The sequence below is a fragment of the Triturus cristatus genome, chromosome 3_1 (genome assembly GCF_964204655.1).
Source record: "Triturus cristatus chromosome 3_1, aTriCri1.1, whole genome shotgun sequence".
Classification (NCBI taxonomy): Eukaryota; Metazoa; Chordata; class Amphibia; order Caudata; family Salamandridae; genus Triturus; species Triturus cristatus.
Window position 1 is genome coordinate 1,063,073,273 of NC_140583.1, and position 17,533 is coordinate 1,063,090,805.

The following is a 17,533-nucleotide window of genomic DNA, read 5'->3' on the forward strand; positions in this document are numbered from 1 at the left end:
GGAAACTGTAGACAACCGTGGAGTCCAGATCAATAGTAGGTGTGGAAGAGAAATCGGACGTCCTGAGTATTTACAGGACTATGTCATTTGAGTTCTTCCTTAGGTTATTATTTTCAGGTGATGCTTATGTTGTATGCATATTTTCCTCACTTTGTTTATCCTCAACCTTAGGAAGTAGTTTTATTTTTCTATTTAGAAGTAAGATGCGTTGTTACATATTTTCCTATTTGAATACATTCTTATTCTGTATTTTCAGGTTATGCTGATTTTTGTATGTTCATTTTTCTGAATGTTGTATTTCAAGTTATTCTAATTTTTCCTCACATTTTCTTCAAGTTTAGGAAGTAGTTTTATTTTTGTATATAGGAGGATGATGTGTTGTGTTTTTACGTAGTTGACATAGAAGCGTGTGCTAAGTTCTTATCCGCGCTCTCTGGAATGTTGATATGGGTCTCATGCGGAGAATTCTATAACCGTTGTGACAAGCGGTTCCTGCTGGTGGGTGGATATATTGGTCTTTCCCACTTCATTACTTGAATAAAGAATATACCTACATTTGCTGTCTCCCAGAGGAATTACTTTGTTTGTGTTTAAGTGGCCGTGGTGGCTGAACGTTTGATGATAGTTGTGGGAGTGGTACTTCAGTATAAAACAGGACTGTTTTTAGGTCTCGGGACCATCCTGTCTGCCGAAGGCAGAACCGGAAGTCCGGAGAATTAATGTTTTGGAGAAGAGGGGCTTGAACCCGCCCCTCTTCTCTCCTCTTCTCCATTGGCTGGCCTCTTAAATGCTGGCCAGCCATTGGAGAAGAGGCTTTGTCTCTCCGAACAGGCCCGTCCTTTTCGGATTCGGGGGCGTGTTTTTTGCGAGGTTTTCTCAGGGCGTGTTTTTCTCTCCTCCAGCCAATGGCAAGAGGAGAGAAAAGAAAAACGCCCCCGAATCCGAAAACGCCACTGCGTTTCTCCGAGGCATTTCTGCTTTGCCTCGGAGAAAGGCGGGGTGGTGTTCAGGGCGATTCCCTCTGAGAGCCCCTGGGAAGGGGTCACTGGGCCAGGACCAGCACCTGTGGACGGCTCGCCCACCCCAGGACATCCTCGTCTACTCACGGGTCCCTGGGGTCCATAAATACTGCCCTAATTACGGTGGCAAGGGTTTCCTCAAGGAGGCGGGATACAGGCATGGGCAGTGGGCGATTTAACCTCTTCTGTAGCGCCATTATCAAGCCTGTAATGTAAACGTGTATACTAGTTGTCTAGTGTAACTGGGCTCTCTGTGCCCAGGACCTCTATTTAAACTATCTTGTAACCTGGCATGTATTATTTGTAAAGCGCTCTGCCTCTATCAGCTTCTTGGTGCTAAAGAATATATGTTTATTGTTGCACAACTCAAGGGTACTCACATTACTGAGGATGAAAAGGGAGTGAACCCGCCCAGATCCGAGCATGCTGCCGTCAAATACCGATCCCCGCAGTAGGTGCATTAGCCCAATGAGCGACCAGCACTTCATGTATCTCGGTGCCCGTCCAAACTGCTAAAGCTGCCGCATGAAGCTTGCTGCCACGCACTGGACTTTTGTTCAAATGGTAACAATTCCAAATAAATATAAAGAACAAATGGAATGTGTATAATGCAGGGCGCGATAGCTCAGTGAGTGCTGTGCCTGCTGCGGCCACATGGGTCAAAAGAAGACATCTGCGGGTATGCTGCAGGCTCAAATCCCCTCCATGCCGACTCCTCCTTTAATCATTTTGTGAGCGATAAAGGGAACATTGGATTTGGTTATGATGTGAGAGCTTTCAATTTTAAAGACAACTCAGAGAGCAGCGCCTGCCAGCTAAATGCCCAATAATTACTGGTTCTACAATGTATATTCAATAAAGTAAAATGTTTTCTGCAGCAGCGAAGAGGAAATGATGTGACACGCATACAATAAAACACGTACACTAGAAAACATGTATCGCTCTAGCCAACTGGAATTTGCACCCGGATGCCACTTGAATTGAATAAAACATTCAGCCGTTTTCACTGAGCTGGTTTCACACACACCCCTCTGTCTAATTCTGTGCGAGGCCCCTAGTCCGAGGAAAAGAAATAAACTCGAAGGAAGATGATCAAACCAAGAGTGATGCCTGTAAGAATGTTCTGGCGCAGCGCTGCTCTGAGAGCGGAATAGCCTCAAGGCGCTTTATTTCAACACGTGAGCGCAGTGAGAATGGAGCTGCGCTGCTTGTTTGTAGACTCTTTTTTTTTTTTTTTTGTAAAAAATCGGAAACTGCGCTTTTCAATCTGCACCTAAGAGTAGCACAGAGTTCCTTTTTTTAGGAGGGGGGCGGGTGGGGTGAGAGGATAGGGGAGCACAAAACTCACAGAAGTAAGTAGAAATCCAAGCAAGTGGGAGGCTTACATTTCACATCCGCTAAACCTACTCCTGTTGATCGCACAGGTACATTTATTCAAAAGATCTGATTTTTGCACAATGTTTTTGTTTCATCTTTTCTACAGGGACCGTATTTTGCCAGTGAATGAGTATGGCGGTGCTGCCTTCCGGTTTTCACCCTGGGGAGACCGAGGCACGCACTCCTGTCTTTCGCAGAGTCCCACACTTTAAATCAGAAGATCCGACCTTAACGCTTAGTTGACCTTTTTGTGCACATAAACTCGATCTCCGTGCATTAAAAACTCTGCGAATCGTCCCCTTGAAACTTTGTCCAACATGAGGCAACTGTACCCACTGGGGCCCACATCCTGAGATGTCAGGCTGCCCTATGCCCGGCGTGAGCAGCTGGCAGGCTTTTTTACCACGGTACATTCTGGAATTTGTAGATTTGCATTTATATTAGGAAAATAGAAACTAAAAGATAGAAAAGAAACTCGTATTTCGTACTCTCCGCTGGCGTGGGACACTTGAGACGTCTGCGCCCTGGCAGGTTGCAGCCTCGGGTCCTAAAGCTGTGTGATGTGAAACCAGCGGCGGTGGCCAGCGGACGCCACTAAAGACAGACACACACAAGCACGCACATCACACCACTCGATTCCAAAACACAGGCACAGCCACGCCTCACCGATAACTGTATTCTTGTAGTTCGAATACTCATACTCCACTTTACACCTTTTACTGTAGACACTGCAAAGTGGTGTATGTGTTTATGTTGTCCGTATCCTATGTACGACCCCTGACAAGGCGCTGAAGTGAGCCTGCAAGGCGTCTAGGCCCTGAAGTGAGCGTGCAAGGTATGCACGGGATTCCCGACCCCTGACGAGCCGCGAAATTGAACGTGCTAAGGTGGTACAGTGCATACATCTTTAAAGTTTCACTGGGTTTGCATTTTTCCCACCCACGAGGCTTCTTACAACGCGTGTGAAGGTTTTGTTAAAGAATTCGTGGCTGCAGAGCGTGCTCGTGGATTCGAGGAGTCCACCCCCAATAATACTAGCGGCCAAACCATACAGTTAAAGACAATCTTTATGTGTCATACTTACATGGGTAGTTAAATCCCCACGAAGTACAGTGCCCGGGGGTTTGGAAGATATGCGAGTGGCCCTGGGCGAATTGCCAACTGTACGGATATAAAACCGACTTTCTGAGTAGCAGGGCCGGACCCTGAGAGCGAAAATGTGGGCGACTATGAGGATGCTGTTGGAATTAAACTTACATTTCTGAGCATCGGGTTAAACTCTGAGATCTCACACCTCTGGCTGTCTCTACCCCGACAAGTTGGAACACATGCGCTTCAGACCCTGGAAGCCCCGGACACGCTACGGGAGTCTCCCTGCCCACACCCCCAAGAAGCAGGTATTCGGGTGTGAGAAAGTGGCTCTGTATATACTGTTCCTTAATAGGTACAGGGTGTACAGAGTCCACAGACCCCAAGGGTTTAACAGAGGTTAAAGTTAGATATAAACTTACTCTCCAAAGTGGTAGCCTGGTCGAGCAGTAAGGCAGTATCAGAGGACGTGTAAAGCATTTGTTGTACACACTCAGTCAGCAAATAGTTCCACACACTCAATAACTGAACTCTAGGCCAATGGTTTGTATATAAAAAATATATGCTTGTTTTATTTTAGAACCAACACTTGGAATTAAAATATACTTTCTCGACAAGAGATGTTTCATAAAAATACTTTTGTATATGCAATAGACTTTTTAGTAAACAGTTACAAATAGTTGCAGTAGGCAACTCTATTCCTAAACACAATACATTGAGCTCAATGATAAATTCAAATTATATGCAACAGATTACTTTCAGATTACTTTTGTAATTCCAGGCTTGGATCCTAGATCCAGTCCTGGGTCAGTTCTCAGAATCAGCTGTTGAAAGTCGACTTTGGTACTGTACTGATTTTTAACTAATATTTAGCTATTTCAAAAGTGAGCACTTAAAAAATATTTCAGAGCAAACAATCAATGATTCCCTATGGAAGGAAATATAGTTTACAGGTACAGTAGGTTATCGTTACTTTTGTAATCCAGGACTGGGTACCTGGACCCAGTACTGGGGTCTTTATCAAAAACAGGTAAGTAATTACGTTTGCAGAAATTGTACGATTTTAAAAGAATATTTCAAGTTTGCAGAAATCAACACTTAGAAGAAATTTCACAGAAAAGCAGTCAATGGTTTCCTATGGGAGAAAATTGGTTTACTAGTAAGTATAGATGCGAATATTCTTCCGAGCTAGTGCTGGGCACCAAGATCCAGCACTGTGAGCCCACCCGAGAACAGGTGAGTTTTTGCGTTTTTGTCGCTCGGCTGATTTTTAGTGAATATTTGAAGATTTGAAAAGTCCTCACTTAGACGAAATTTCAAGAAAAAGCCAGTCAATGTTACCCTATGTAGAAAATAGAGTTAGCGGTTTTCAGGTAAGTTCTCGACTGGCAAAGGTGAGGTTCTGGGCATAGACTCAGGGGTCCCCCAAGGTCAGATAGGCACAGTTAGTTCACCCTCAGCGGCTCTAGGGCAGCCGGGTGCAGAGAGAGTTAGGCCCAATGTTAGCCTATGAGGAATAGGGGGGCCTGGTTTGGTGGCTGCTGACTAGCAGGCCACGCGGCTGTGGGAGCTGGGCTCCTAGTCACTCCCTCAGGGCAAGTGGGGAAGTAGGCTAGTGTAGAGATTGCACTGCCAGGGCCACTCGGGCGGCTGGGTGCAGGGTGCTTTTGAGCCATCGGGCGCTCAATGGAAATCAATGGGAATGTTCCGGTTAGGAAAAAGGCTGCAAGCTCGGGGACGAGGATGCTTCAGGTGCCACCACCACTTCGAGGGGTAAGTTGGGTAGTTGTAGGTTAGGTGGGTACCCCGGGATTGGGCACAGGGGGCCGCAGGGCGCCGCGTGCAGGTGTGCCTTTTGGTGTCGGGAAATCTTACCCTCTGTTGATCGCGGTTGGGGGGGCACCTTGTTCTGAGGCTGCAGTCTTCTTCCGGAATGTCGAGGGGGGGTCCTTGGGTGCCGGACTCGGGGTCACAGTCGCCGTGGGGTTGTCCTCAGGGTCTTTGTCCACTCCGGCACTGGCCAGGCTTGGCTGGTGCAGAGTGTGCTGGGTTCGCGGTTCCGGGCTGCTGCCAGGGGTTAGAAATAGGTTTCTGAGTAGAGCCTCTACTCATGGGAGTCCCAGGGGCTTAGAGCCAAAAGGTAGCCAGGTCCTCTGGGGTTGGTGAGGTTGCTGGCCACGAGAGATGCCGCGCTGGTGCAGGTTCGGGAGTCGACAGGCCGGTAGGGCTGGGGCCAAAGCAGTTGGTGTCTTCTTCCCTTTTTAGCAGCTGCAGGGCAGGTCTTTGTTCTTCTTGCCCTTCTTGTAGTTTTTGAATCTGGAATCTGGGGAAGTAAGGTTCAGGGTGCCCCTAAATACTAGATTTAGGGGCGTTACAGGTAGGTGAAGGCCAGGGACCAATGGGTCCTTGTCCTGGGGTGGGTACACCCCCTATCCTGCTCCTCTCCTGTGGGAGGGGGGCAGTAGCCTAATCCTGATAGGGCAGGGCCTCCATCTTCAAGATGGCGAGAGCCCGGAGATGTGCTTCACCTCGCCTCCCCCACCTGAGGGGTGGGGTGGGCAGGCTGGCACATCCCCTGTCCTTGTATGGGGTTTCCGGCCAAGCTTCCCGCCAGAGTGGGGGGGTTGCAGTGGCCTGGGGAAACTCCTAGAGGCGGCAGGCCTTTGAAGCTTCCCTTTGCTCATCCTGGGGGAGGAGATCTATCACCTCACCCAGGATGTGCATTGTTGCAGGCCCGGGAGAGCAGGGGCTCTCCCACCCAGGGGTCCAGCAACGTGTCTGCTGTGTGGCAGCCTCAGAGCAGACGTGGATTGTAGGTTAGTTGTAGGAGGGCATCTCTAAGATGCCCTCTGGGGTGCTTGGTACATTAAATCTCACACTGACATCAGTGTGGGTTTAATGTGCTGAGAAGTTTGATACCAAACTTCCCAGTCTTTAGTGTTGCCATTATGGTGCTGTGGAGCTCGTGTTTGACGAGCTCTCAGCACCATGTACTCTGAAATGGCAGCACTGCACTTACAGTGCCCGGGAATGGACCTGGGTACTGTAGGGGCACAGGGCTCCTGCTCCTGTGCCCACACCATGGGCATAAGGCACCCAGCCAGAGGGGTGACCGACATATGTCTTGGCAGTGTGGGTGTTGGGCATGGCACACAGAGATGTGCCATGTCGACTCTTCATTTTGTCCTGCACCCAGACACTCAGCCTGCAAAGGCAGTGTGTGTGTGTAAGGGTACAGGGCCCCTAAGGGTGGCACAATCAGTGCTGCAGCCCTTAGGGGTCTTCCCTGGTCACAAGGCCCTGGGTACCTAGGGTACCATTTACTAGGGGCTGACATGTGGCCAGGGTTTGCCAATTGGGAGTTTGTGTGTTTCAAGGAAGGAACATAGGCCCTGGGCACCTGATTGGCAGGAGTCCAGGGTACACTCAGTAAAAGTACATTCAGCAATTTAGCAAAAAGTGGGGGCATACCATGCAAGTTAGAGGGCACTTTCTCACATCGGGTGGTCAGACAATGCGCGCCCCCGGACCATGCGCCGTCCCAGAAGCAGGTACTCGGATGGTTGAGACCTTGAAACCTCCCGGACACGTCTCATGGGGTCTCTCCCGATAGAGACCCGTTTCGAGACCCCATTTAAAAAACTGCAGATGCTCTTCACTGGTGAGACCCGGCCCTCTTAAAGCCCTGGCTGTAGCGTATATGTGTGTGGGAGGCTGTGTGTGTGTGTGGGAGGCTGTGTGTGTGTGTGTGGGAGGCTCTGTGTGTGTGTGTGTGTGTGTGTGTGTGTGTGTGTGTGTGTGTGTGTGTGTGTGTAGGCTCTGTGTGTGTGTGTGTGTGTGGGAGGCTCTGTGTGTGTGTATGTGAGTGTCTGTGTGGGAGATTCTGTGTGGGGGTAACTGTAGAATGCTCTATGTGAGTGGTGGGGGTAACTCTGTGTGTGTAGGTGGCTCTGTGTGTGTAGGTGGCTCTGTGTGTGTAGGTGGCTCTGTGTGTGTGGCTCTGTATGTGTGGGTGGCTCTGTGTGTGGGTGCAAATGCAATAGGTCTCGCATTGGAGAGTGATTAAGCTATTGACATTGTAAATAACAATGCCGTTTCTTTAAATGTTTTAAAAACAAAAACATACAAGAATGTCATGAGCAATGCCAACAGCTCTAACTGTAACAATGCCGAGACCATTGCATTGTAAATGCTTGTTATGCTTTGATATTGGTGTCTCTGCTGTACAGGACCGTGAGTGTACATGTGGTGGCGCTGTGACTGTTCTGCACGGGTGGGCTATGGTGATTGTTTCTTATTATGTGACTGTACAGAAGGACTTGCTGCTTCTGCTGTAAGGACAGGGTGCCATGTTCTGGACATTGTCTCTACGTGCGAGGTTGTTACTGAGCGTGTGGCGAGAATGCTTGTCTCGTGGAATAGGAATGTTATGTTAAGAATGTGAACATTGTAGTGGGGACACTTGAGATCGGGGCTGGTGTTGAACGACTCTTGTACTGTTCTCCTGTTTACGGAATTAACTTAGTTACAAATCAGCCATCATGTCTTGACTTTAATTGATAACGTTTAAAATACTACACAGAGTGTATGTACTTTGACAGGGCACGTCTACGTGCAATGGGAGGAGCAGAGAGACACAACTACGCTGTAATACAGAAAGGGGCACATTCATACACACAATGTGGGAATGTCAACAGATTAAGTCCTATTGGTCTCAGATACTGAAAGAGCTGAGTGAGATACGGGAACGCAGCTTCCTAATGATCCCAAGTACATTTTATTGGGGGTGCCCACTGAAATAGATCTTTCCCGCAGTAAACTCCTACTATGTAATTTAGGATTGGGAGTGGCGAAGAGGGAGGTGGCACGATGCTGGGGCGCTACCAATCTCCAGAAACTTGCAGAATGGAGATTGAGCTTAGACCTGTATATGGTCACTGAAATGGTGACATATAAGGCAGGAGGATGCCTGAAAAAGTTATTTAAAATCTATCCCCCCTGGTTGAGATTCTATAAACTCGAAATAGAAGAGGGGGGTGTGAGAAAGTGCCATCTTTCTTGCATGGTATGCCCCCACTTTTTGCTAAATTGCTGAATGTACTTCGATTGAGTGTACCCTGGGTTCCTGCCAATCAGGTGCCCAGGGCCTATGTTCCTTCCTTAAACCACACAAACTCCAAATTGGCAAACCCTAGCCACATGTCAGCCCCTAGTAAATGGTACCCTAGGTACCCAGGGCCTTGTGACCAGGGAAGGCCTCTAAGGGCTGCAGCACTCATTGTGCCACCCTCAGAGGCCCTGTACCCTTACACACACACACTGCCCTTGCAGGCTGAGTGTCTGGGTGCAGGACAAAACAAAGAGTCGACATGGCACACATCACTGTGTACCATGCCCATCACCTACACTGCCAAGGCATATGTCAGCCACCCCTCTAGCTGGGTGCATTACGCCTATGGTGTGGGCACAGGAGCAGGAGCCCTGTGCCCCTACAGTACCCGGGTCCATTCCTGGGCACTGTAAGTGCAGTGCTGTCATTTAAGAATACATGGTGCTGAGAGCTTGTCAAACACGAGCTCCACAGCACCATATTGGCAACACTGAAGCCTGGGAAGTTTGGTATCAAACTTCTCAGCACATTGAACCCACACTGATGCCAGTGTGGGATTTAATGTACTAAGCACCCCAGAGGGCATCTTAGAAGATGCCCCCTTACAGCTAACTTGCAATCCACGTCTGCTCTGAGGCTGCCCAGGCTGCCACACAGCAGACACGTTGCTGGACCCCTGGGTGGGAGAGCCCCTGCTCTCCCGGGCCTGCAACAATGCACATCCTGGGTGAGGTGAGAAATCTCCTCCCCCAGGATGAGCAAAGGGAAGCTTCAAAGGCATGCCGCCAGTTGGAGTTTCCCCAGGCCACTGCAACCCCCCACTCTGGCGGGAAGCTTGGCCGGAAACCCCATACAAGGACAGGGGATGTGCCAGCCTGCCCACCCCACCCCTCAGGTGGGGGAGGCGAGGTGAAGCACATCTCCGGGCTCTCGCCATCTTGAAGATGGGAGGCCCTACCCTATCAGGATTAGGCTACTGCCCCCCTCCCACAGGAGAGAGGCAGGATAGGGGGTGTACCCACCCCAGGACAAGGACCCATTGGTCCCTGGCCTTCACCTACCTGTAACGCCCCTAAATCTAGTATTTAGGGGCCCCCTGAACCTCCCTTCCTCAGATTCCAGATAGAAAAACGACAAGAAGAGCAAGAAGAACAAAGACCTGCCCTGCAGCTGCTAAAAAGAGAAGAAGACACCAACTGCTTTGGCCCCAGCCCTACCGGCCTGTCGACTCTCGAACCTGCACCAGCGCGGCATCCCACGTGGCCAGCAACCTCACCAACCCCGGAGGACCTGGCTACCTTTTAGCTCTAAGCCCCTGGGACTCCCACGAGTAGAGGCTCTACTCAAGAAACCTACTTGCTATCCCTGGCACCAGCCCGGGACCGCGGACCCAACACACTCTGCACCAGCCAAGCCTGGCCAGTGCCGGAGTGGACAAAGACCCAGAGGACGACCCCACGGCGACTGTGACCCAGAGTCCGGCACCCAAGGACCCCCCTCGACATCCCGGAAGAAGCCTGCAGCCTCAGAACCAAGTGCCACCCCAGCCGCGATCAACCAGAGGGTAAGATTCCCGACGTCAAAAGGCACCCCTGCACCCGGCGCCCTGCGACCCCCCTGTGCCCAATCCCGGGGTACCCACCTAACCTACAACTACCCAACTTACCTCTCGAAGTGGTGGTGGCACCTGAAACATCCTCGTCCCCGAGCCTGCAGCCTCTTTCCAAACCGGAACATTCCCATTGATTTCCATTGAGCGCCCTAAGGCTCAAAAGCACCCTGCACCCAGCCGCCCGAGTGGCCCTGGCAGTGCCCTCTCTACACTAACCTACTTCCCCACTTGCCCTGAGTAAGTGACCAGGAGCCCAGCTCCCACAGCCGCGTGGCTTGCCAGACAGCAGCCACCAACCAAGGCCCCCCTATCCCTCATAGGATAACATTGGGCCCAACTCTCTCTGCACCCGGCCGTCCTGAAACCGCTGAGGGTGAACCAACTGTACCTACCTGACACTGGGGGACCCCTGAGTCCATGCCCGGAATTTCAACACTACCAGTCGAGTACTTACCCTTAAACCGCTAACTTCATTTTCCTCATAGGGTAACATTGACTGGCTTTTTCTTCAAAAATCTTCTAAGTGTGAACTTTTCAAAACTGCAAAAATTCACCAAAAATCAGCCAAGTGACAAAAACGAATTTACTCACCTGCTCCTAGGTGAGCTCCCAGTGATGGATCTTGGTGCCCAGCCCTGACTCTGAAAAGTGTTCACAACTATACTTACTTCTAACTCATTTTTCTCCCATAGGAAACCATTGTCTGCTTTTCTGTGAAATTTCTTCTAAGTGTCTACTTTTGCAAATTTGAAATATTCTTTTAAAATCGTACCATTTCTGCAAACGAAATTACTTACCTGCTTTTGATAAGGACCCCAGTCCTGGGTCTAGGCACCCAGTCCTGGATTACTAAAGTAACGATAAAGTACTCTACCTGCAATTTGAATTTCTTGCCATAGAGATCCATTGAATGTTTTCTGTGAAATATTTTCTAAGTGCTAACTTTTGAAATAGCTAAATATTATTTAAAAATCATTACAGTTATTAAGTCGACTTTCATCACTTGATTCTGAATACTGACCCCAGGCTGGTTCTAGGATCCAGACCTGGAATTCCAAAAGTAATCTAAAAAGTAATTTATTACAAATAACCTGAATTTACCATTGAGCTCAATGCATTGTATGTTTAGGAAATAGGATTGTTTATTGCAACCAACTGTGACTGTTTACACAAATTTATTGCTTGAAACAAAAGTATTTATATTCAACCTCTCATTCTGAGAAAGTATATTTTTACCCCCTTTGTGGTTCTAAAAATAAAACAAGCATATATTTTATATATACAAATCATTGGCCTAGAGTTCAGTTATTGAGTGTGTGAAACCATTTGCTGACTGAGTGGGTACAATAAATGCTTTACACTGTCCTCTGGTACTGCCTTACTGCTCGACCAAGCTACCACTTTTTGAAAGTAAGGTCATACCTAACTTTGACCTCTTTCAGCCTCTGGGGGACTGTGGACTCTGTACACCCTGTACCTATTGGGGAACAGTATATACAGAGCCACTTTCTCACAGGGGGGGGGGAGACCCCTGCTGACACACTAAGGTCTGGGGGGAGAGAAGAGGAGGGGACTGCCTGTTATTTCCCTCCCCACCCCCTCCCCCGAAAGGCCACATGGTACAGACGAATATCGCATTAAACATTCTTTGGTGATGCATAACCAAATTGTAAACTTTACAAATGCTATGGCTGCCCAGACTCGCAATTGTATGATTTTACAGTGTCATGTACCTACTATGCAATATGTGTTTCCCAATGTATTGGCTAAGTTTGTGTTAATAAAAATAGTTTAAAAAAATAATAATTGAGAATAGTTGAAAAGTATTATGGGCAACATGAAAATTAAATAAGCGGGCCCAATTCTTGAAGAAAGTCACAAAATTGCACTAACAGGTGTATGACCTTTCATTGATGTAGATTTATGACTGTCAGGAGTTTACAAAATTAGGCATGGAAACTATACTCTTCGCAAACCTTTGTGGTTTCCATTTTCATGTAAGCAAATAAACTTCTGTATATTTGGCCTTTGCAAATGTCAGATGAGCAGTTGCAAATTTACTTTCCCATCGCCCCATTTTTCCCACTGTGAAATAAGCTTTACTCTTGCCTTTTGACAGGAGTTAATTTCCAACTTTTTCAATGTAGGAAACAATTGGAGAGGAGTTGGGGAATACCCTCAAGCATGCAAGATTGAGGGTTTGCACACCCTGCAATCCAAAACTACAGCTTTCACCTATTTTTAATCGGCTTATTTACCTTTGCGGAAAGGTGCCAAAATCATAGCCTTGCTAGAATCCAAACCTAGCTAGATTATAAGCCCTTGCTAAAAAAATAGGTGCTTCAAAGCTTTGATATAATGAGAATAGTTCTATAATGTTTCACCTCACTGCATGGCTCCAAAAGGCCAGAGGGATTTTTATTTTTTTTTAAACAAGAAATGATTTGTGAAGCATCCCACCCTTTGAATAGGTAGATATTACATAAAAATTTGCGCTGCTGACTGATTAAATTATTTTACAAGTGACAAGCCTAATCTCTCATGAATGATTTTCCAATTCTGAATTCTTCTTTTATTTCAGGAGCCAGTTCCGCATTGTCTTTCCAGATTATCAAATAGAGTAGCTCAGAGTGGTTTTTCGTTGTGTTGCTTGAACGAGTTCAGCATTATGGTGTTTTAACTCGTGATTTCAAATTGCTTACCCTTTTCTTATTAGTAACTGTTGGAATTCCACTTCCAGCCTTCTGTGGAGTTATTTGTACCCTTTTGATTGTTACTAGCTTTTAAAGGCAGTACCAGAGAGATGCTCAAGAATATTGCCATGACCATGGTGGAGGAAGAAAGAGGGATAGGAGCACATCCTGTATTGGTAGTTTAGTCTACAATGTGAACTGAATTGTACCTAGGGTCAGCCGTTGGGAGGAGGGGGGAGACGCCGGAAGCCAAGGATGAGATTGGGAAACGAGCTGAATTGATAGCAAGAGGAGTCGTGTCCTATGCAAGAAGCCAAGGAGAGAATTTAAAAGAATTGCTCTGACAATAATTTAGACGCCATGCATAGATTGTGAGTTTAAAGTAAATGAATGACAGTGAACCTCTAGGCGCAGCAAGAATCCCCAAGTAAGTAGTTTAGATGTATGTAGTAAATGAGTTAAGTAAGCCATGGGACAGGCTGCACACTGGTTAGCAGAACTGCATGTAAGTCAGAATAAAGCTGGAAATGAGCTGCTTAAAGAGTAGGATGAGAGAGCACCACAGTTCCTGGGAAACTTTTTCCAAATGCAGTGTTGCGAGTCCGTGTGTCTGAAGAAGATTCTGGGGTGAATCCTTGGTTCATGCACAGCAGCATGTTTGTGTGGTTTAGGGTCTAATCAAGAACAATCGTGTGTGGAAATCTCAAATTTCCCAAGAGCAATATTATCATAAGACATGTCCATCCCACTTACATGTTAGGCTGCATTACTTTTCATTTTGGGACTTGTTATTTAGCTCTAGCCATTGTTTGCCTTAACATTTTAGTCCTGTCGTAGGACATTTTGAGAGTTCCGCAGTACCTCTTTTCTTGTCTCCTACTTTTTTATTTTAAACCCATTGACGGAGAGTGAAACACCCATGAAGATAGAAGTGAAGCATAACAATCCTTGCTTCAGCTTTCAATTTTTAGCTAAATCTATTTCTGTTTTGTTCCAGGTGGAGGCTGCACGAAAAATGGTTAAAGGTGCTCATGTCCTAAAGCATGATGCCACTGAGCACGAGAAGAAAGTCTGGTGTTACTGTTGTCAGCTTGAGGTGAAAAAGCACATGAGCAATGGGAACATGGCTGTAGTTTACGGGGCCCTGCTGGAGCATCTGGCAAGGTAAGGGTTGGTCAAGAAAACTTCACTGTTCATAAGGCATTGCTCGATCATCCGGCTAGGTCGGGTAGGTAAAGCGAATATTAACATAACTCATGGCGCCCTGCTTGAGCCACAGGTGATAAATGGGCTGATAACAGAACTAGTGATACGATTCGTGGGTTGCTGGTGGGGCACCTAGCAGGTTAAAGGATGTTAATAAGACCATGAGCATGGGCCATGGGGGTATTGCTGGAGTACCTGCCACGGTGATGGCTGCTGCACTTCAATGCATTGTCGAGGGAGTTACTAGAGCAAATTGGTAGGTACATTTAATGTGATGTACAGCGAGTTAGTAAAATACCTGAACCACTAAGGACTTACATCAGTCCCTGGAATGTACAGTAGTTGGTGAAATACCAGGCCAGGAATCTGTTTGCATCATGTGTAATACAAAGGTGCTAGAGCAATAACTGGACAAGTAAAAGCTGGCATTAGCATCTTTAATGTACACCAGGTATGGGGTGTCATCTGAAGTAATGTAGAACAGGCTTGACAACTGGCAAAATCATGCCTAATGGTGATCAGCCGAGTTGCCTATAATCAAGCCTGAGTCAGTGGGAGCCTTTGGTACAGATAGTTTATTTTTGCCTGGAAGCTGTTGTAATTACAGATGAAGGAGCTCAGTGTCCCGTTTCTAGCGTCATAGCCTGATTGGGTAGGGGTGAAAACATGCAGTGAGAAGTAAAAATCACTTACTGCCTCTGATTGAGTGAATGACAATTGCTGCCTCTGATTGAGTAAATGCCAAACCAGTGTCACCTTTCAGATCTTTGACACTAGCAACACAGCGCACTCTATCAAACTGCTGGTCATGTGAAAAGGGGGCAAGCCCAGTTCTCAGGAGCTGATGCTAATACTGTGCTTGCTTTGCGTCATGAAGGACGTTTGTAGTGCCACTGGTTGTAGTTTTCTAACAGTCTGTGTGAGGGAAGCTTGCAGTACTGATGTTATCTCTGTTTGAGGTACAGCTCGTGCTGTACCTTTTCTGTGTGTATGGGAGAAAGTGGTTGGGAAGAGGCCGAAAGCTTGCACTGCTGCTTGAATAGTGTACATGCTTTGTGCCTAGTGGAAGATTGCCCTGATGACACACCTTCTATACCTATTCTGTGTGTGAGGAAAGGTTGCATCGTTGCTGCTGCTCAGATTCTTCCTATTGTGTGATTGTACTGTTGCTGCCTTTTCTGCACATATTCTGTATGTCTTACATACAGTTTTGCTACATAAAAGATTTATTTAGTCACTGCTTTTTTCCCTATTAATTTTTTAGCCTGGAGCACAAGAAGGCAACCAACAGGTTTTGGTGGGAAAACAAGGCAGATGCTAAACTGAAGTCCCACTTTCTGCTTCCACCTGAAGACTATGAGAAGTGAGGAGGTTTCTAAAAGTGAATACCTATATGGGGCAGCAGTAAAGCTTTGGGTCAGTGATGGTGGCAGTAGTGTGCAGTGGTGATGGTTGTGGATAAACCAAAGCACAGCAATATAGACCCTGATAAACCCCATTTGTGGCATAAGCCAAGTGGCAGGAAACAATATACAGCATTACAAGCCTTCAGAAAACATACTGCTGTGCGGGGGAGGGGACAATATTCACTTGATAGAAGTGTATGCCTAGAAAGTTCATGCCTTCTGTAGCACCATTCTGATTAGACCACTGTTCCACATTTTGCAGGTTCAAGTTGTCGGTACTCAAGGCCCTGGAGAGCTATGAAGAAACGGAGGACGAGCTGACAAAGGAGGTGAGGAAATGCTCAGATTCATGTGTGGCTGAACTTTCAATGCTCCAAATCTCCCAGGCCCTTACGTATTTTGCTATTTCTTTCCACAGATAGCATCCCAGATCCGTGAGATGGAGAGCAGTCGCCAATTATTGATACAACGACTCCTGGAGGTTTGTTTCCCTACGATGCACCCAAGCAGTATCCATGGCCACGGTTTCATTTTCTTGTTGGGCTATTAAACTCTTTTTTCATGTTTCCTGTTGTCTCTAAGCAGTGGCAAGTGCTTCCTACACGTTCCTAGTATTTAACGTAAGATCACACCCATCGGTTACACATCCTATCTGCCTCTAATATGTCACCTATCCTTTACTTCTAAAACTAACGCCACTCTATTTTCATCACCCAATGATTGATTGACCTGCACTATCTCTAACACTTCAGCAATCTCTGCCTACCTCCAATCCCTTTCTACCTCCCATTTGTCACTAACCTTACTGCCCTTTCTAGAGCACACTGTAAATGCCTTTGTCTCCTAAGGGCGGGGATATGCTGGTGACACTATATCCTCTGTTCAAAGTTGCCACTTCTGTTTGTGATTTGATTTACCCAGATTTGTTCCTGATATTTTCGGATTAATATGAGCATCATTCCATTTCTGGATCTCGCTTTAAAAGTCGCCCCTCCCTCACTCTACGAGATGCAGCCAACATGTTAGCTTGCAGAACTACTGCAATAGAAAATGTTTCTGTAGAGGTACAAATTGCTCGAAACTCTGCATAAGTGAACACTTGCCTTCCTTGTGCAGGCGGGAGTGTATTCTTCTCTCATTCTTGTTTTCTCTTCAGGACTTCCCTATCTCACCATGGTCTGAGTGAACCACTACCTTTTCCACTCTACAGGTAGATTACAAAAAAAAACTAAATTCTGCCATCCACCCCTCCTCTGGACACTACCCAACACAGTCCCCTCTTTCCAGCTCTCACCACAAGCTCCCAGAATCTGGTTAGCCCCCTCACACTGTGGGTTGATAAGAGCACTGCCATAATGTCCTTAAGGGACTCTTAAAAGGAACACCTTCCTTTTATCCTCCCTACCTAAAAACATCCCCTTCACCAGAGCCACAGAACTTTCCTCTCTCATCAACTCACTGGAAAACCTGCTTTCACTCCATCCTCACTAAGGGCCATATGTAGGTAGCCTAACATTTACCGCTTCATAAATACCCAATTTTACCGATTCGGTATTTATGAAGCGGTAAATGATATGTAGGTAATCTATCGGTAATATTTACTGATTCTGAATGGGTCGGGTAATCATCTGCCTCTCGTGAACCAACGCCTCACTACTAAGGTACTGTTACACACGCAAGCCAACATCACGCGCCAACCCCTTATACCATTTTGTTCGTTTCCTCTTGCCCTCGCATACTTCCTTATGCGGCAAACTTTCCTCTCTATGACACACTTTCCTATTTTGAAACCCCTTTAAAAGAGTCCTCTTAAACAGCAAACTTACGCTTCCTCAATTCTCGTTATTAACCTTCATACCATACACCACTTGCTTATCAAGCATTCCGCTTCTGAAAATTAGAAGCTATTCAATCCTCTCATCTTTCATACACACTCAAACAATAATATACTTTAAGTAATGTTTAAAAAGTCAACTTATCTGTTCAGGAGCAGCATTTAAAAGAGGATGAACATTCTGTGC

At 46.8% G+C, this 17,533-nt stretch overlaps 1 protein-coding gene across 4 annotated transcripts in view; it reads left to right on the plus strand.

The window, feature by feature from the left end:
• Nucleotides 1-17,533, plus strand: part of CENATAC (centrosomal AT-AC splicing factor) — a 64,280-nt gene that overhangs the window by 3,603 nt on the left and 43,144 nt on the right. For 3 of the 4 annotated variants that reach the window (XM_085645882.1, XM_085645884.1, XM_085645885.1), the window contains exons 2-5: nt 13,898-14,064; nt 15,371-15,469; nt 15,775-15,841; nt 15,931-15,993. In XM_085645882.1, the coding sequence (XP_085502008.1) occupies nt 13,898-14,064; nt 15,371-15,469; nt 15,775-15,841; nt 15,931-15,993 (396 nt within the window). Of the gene's footprint in view, nt 1-1,390; nt 1,584-13,897; nt 14,065-15,370; nt 15,470-15,774; nt 15,842-15,930; nt 15,994-17,533 lie in introns of all 4 variants that reach the window. The other variant, XM_085645883.1, reaches the window with a different exon arrangement.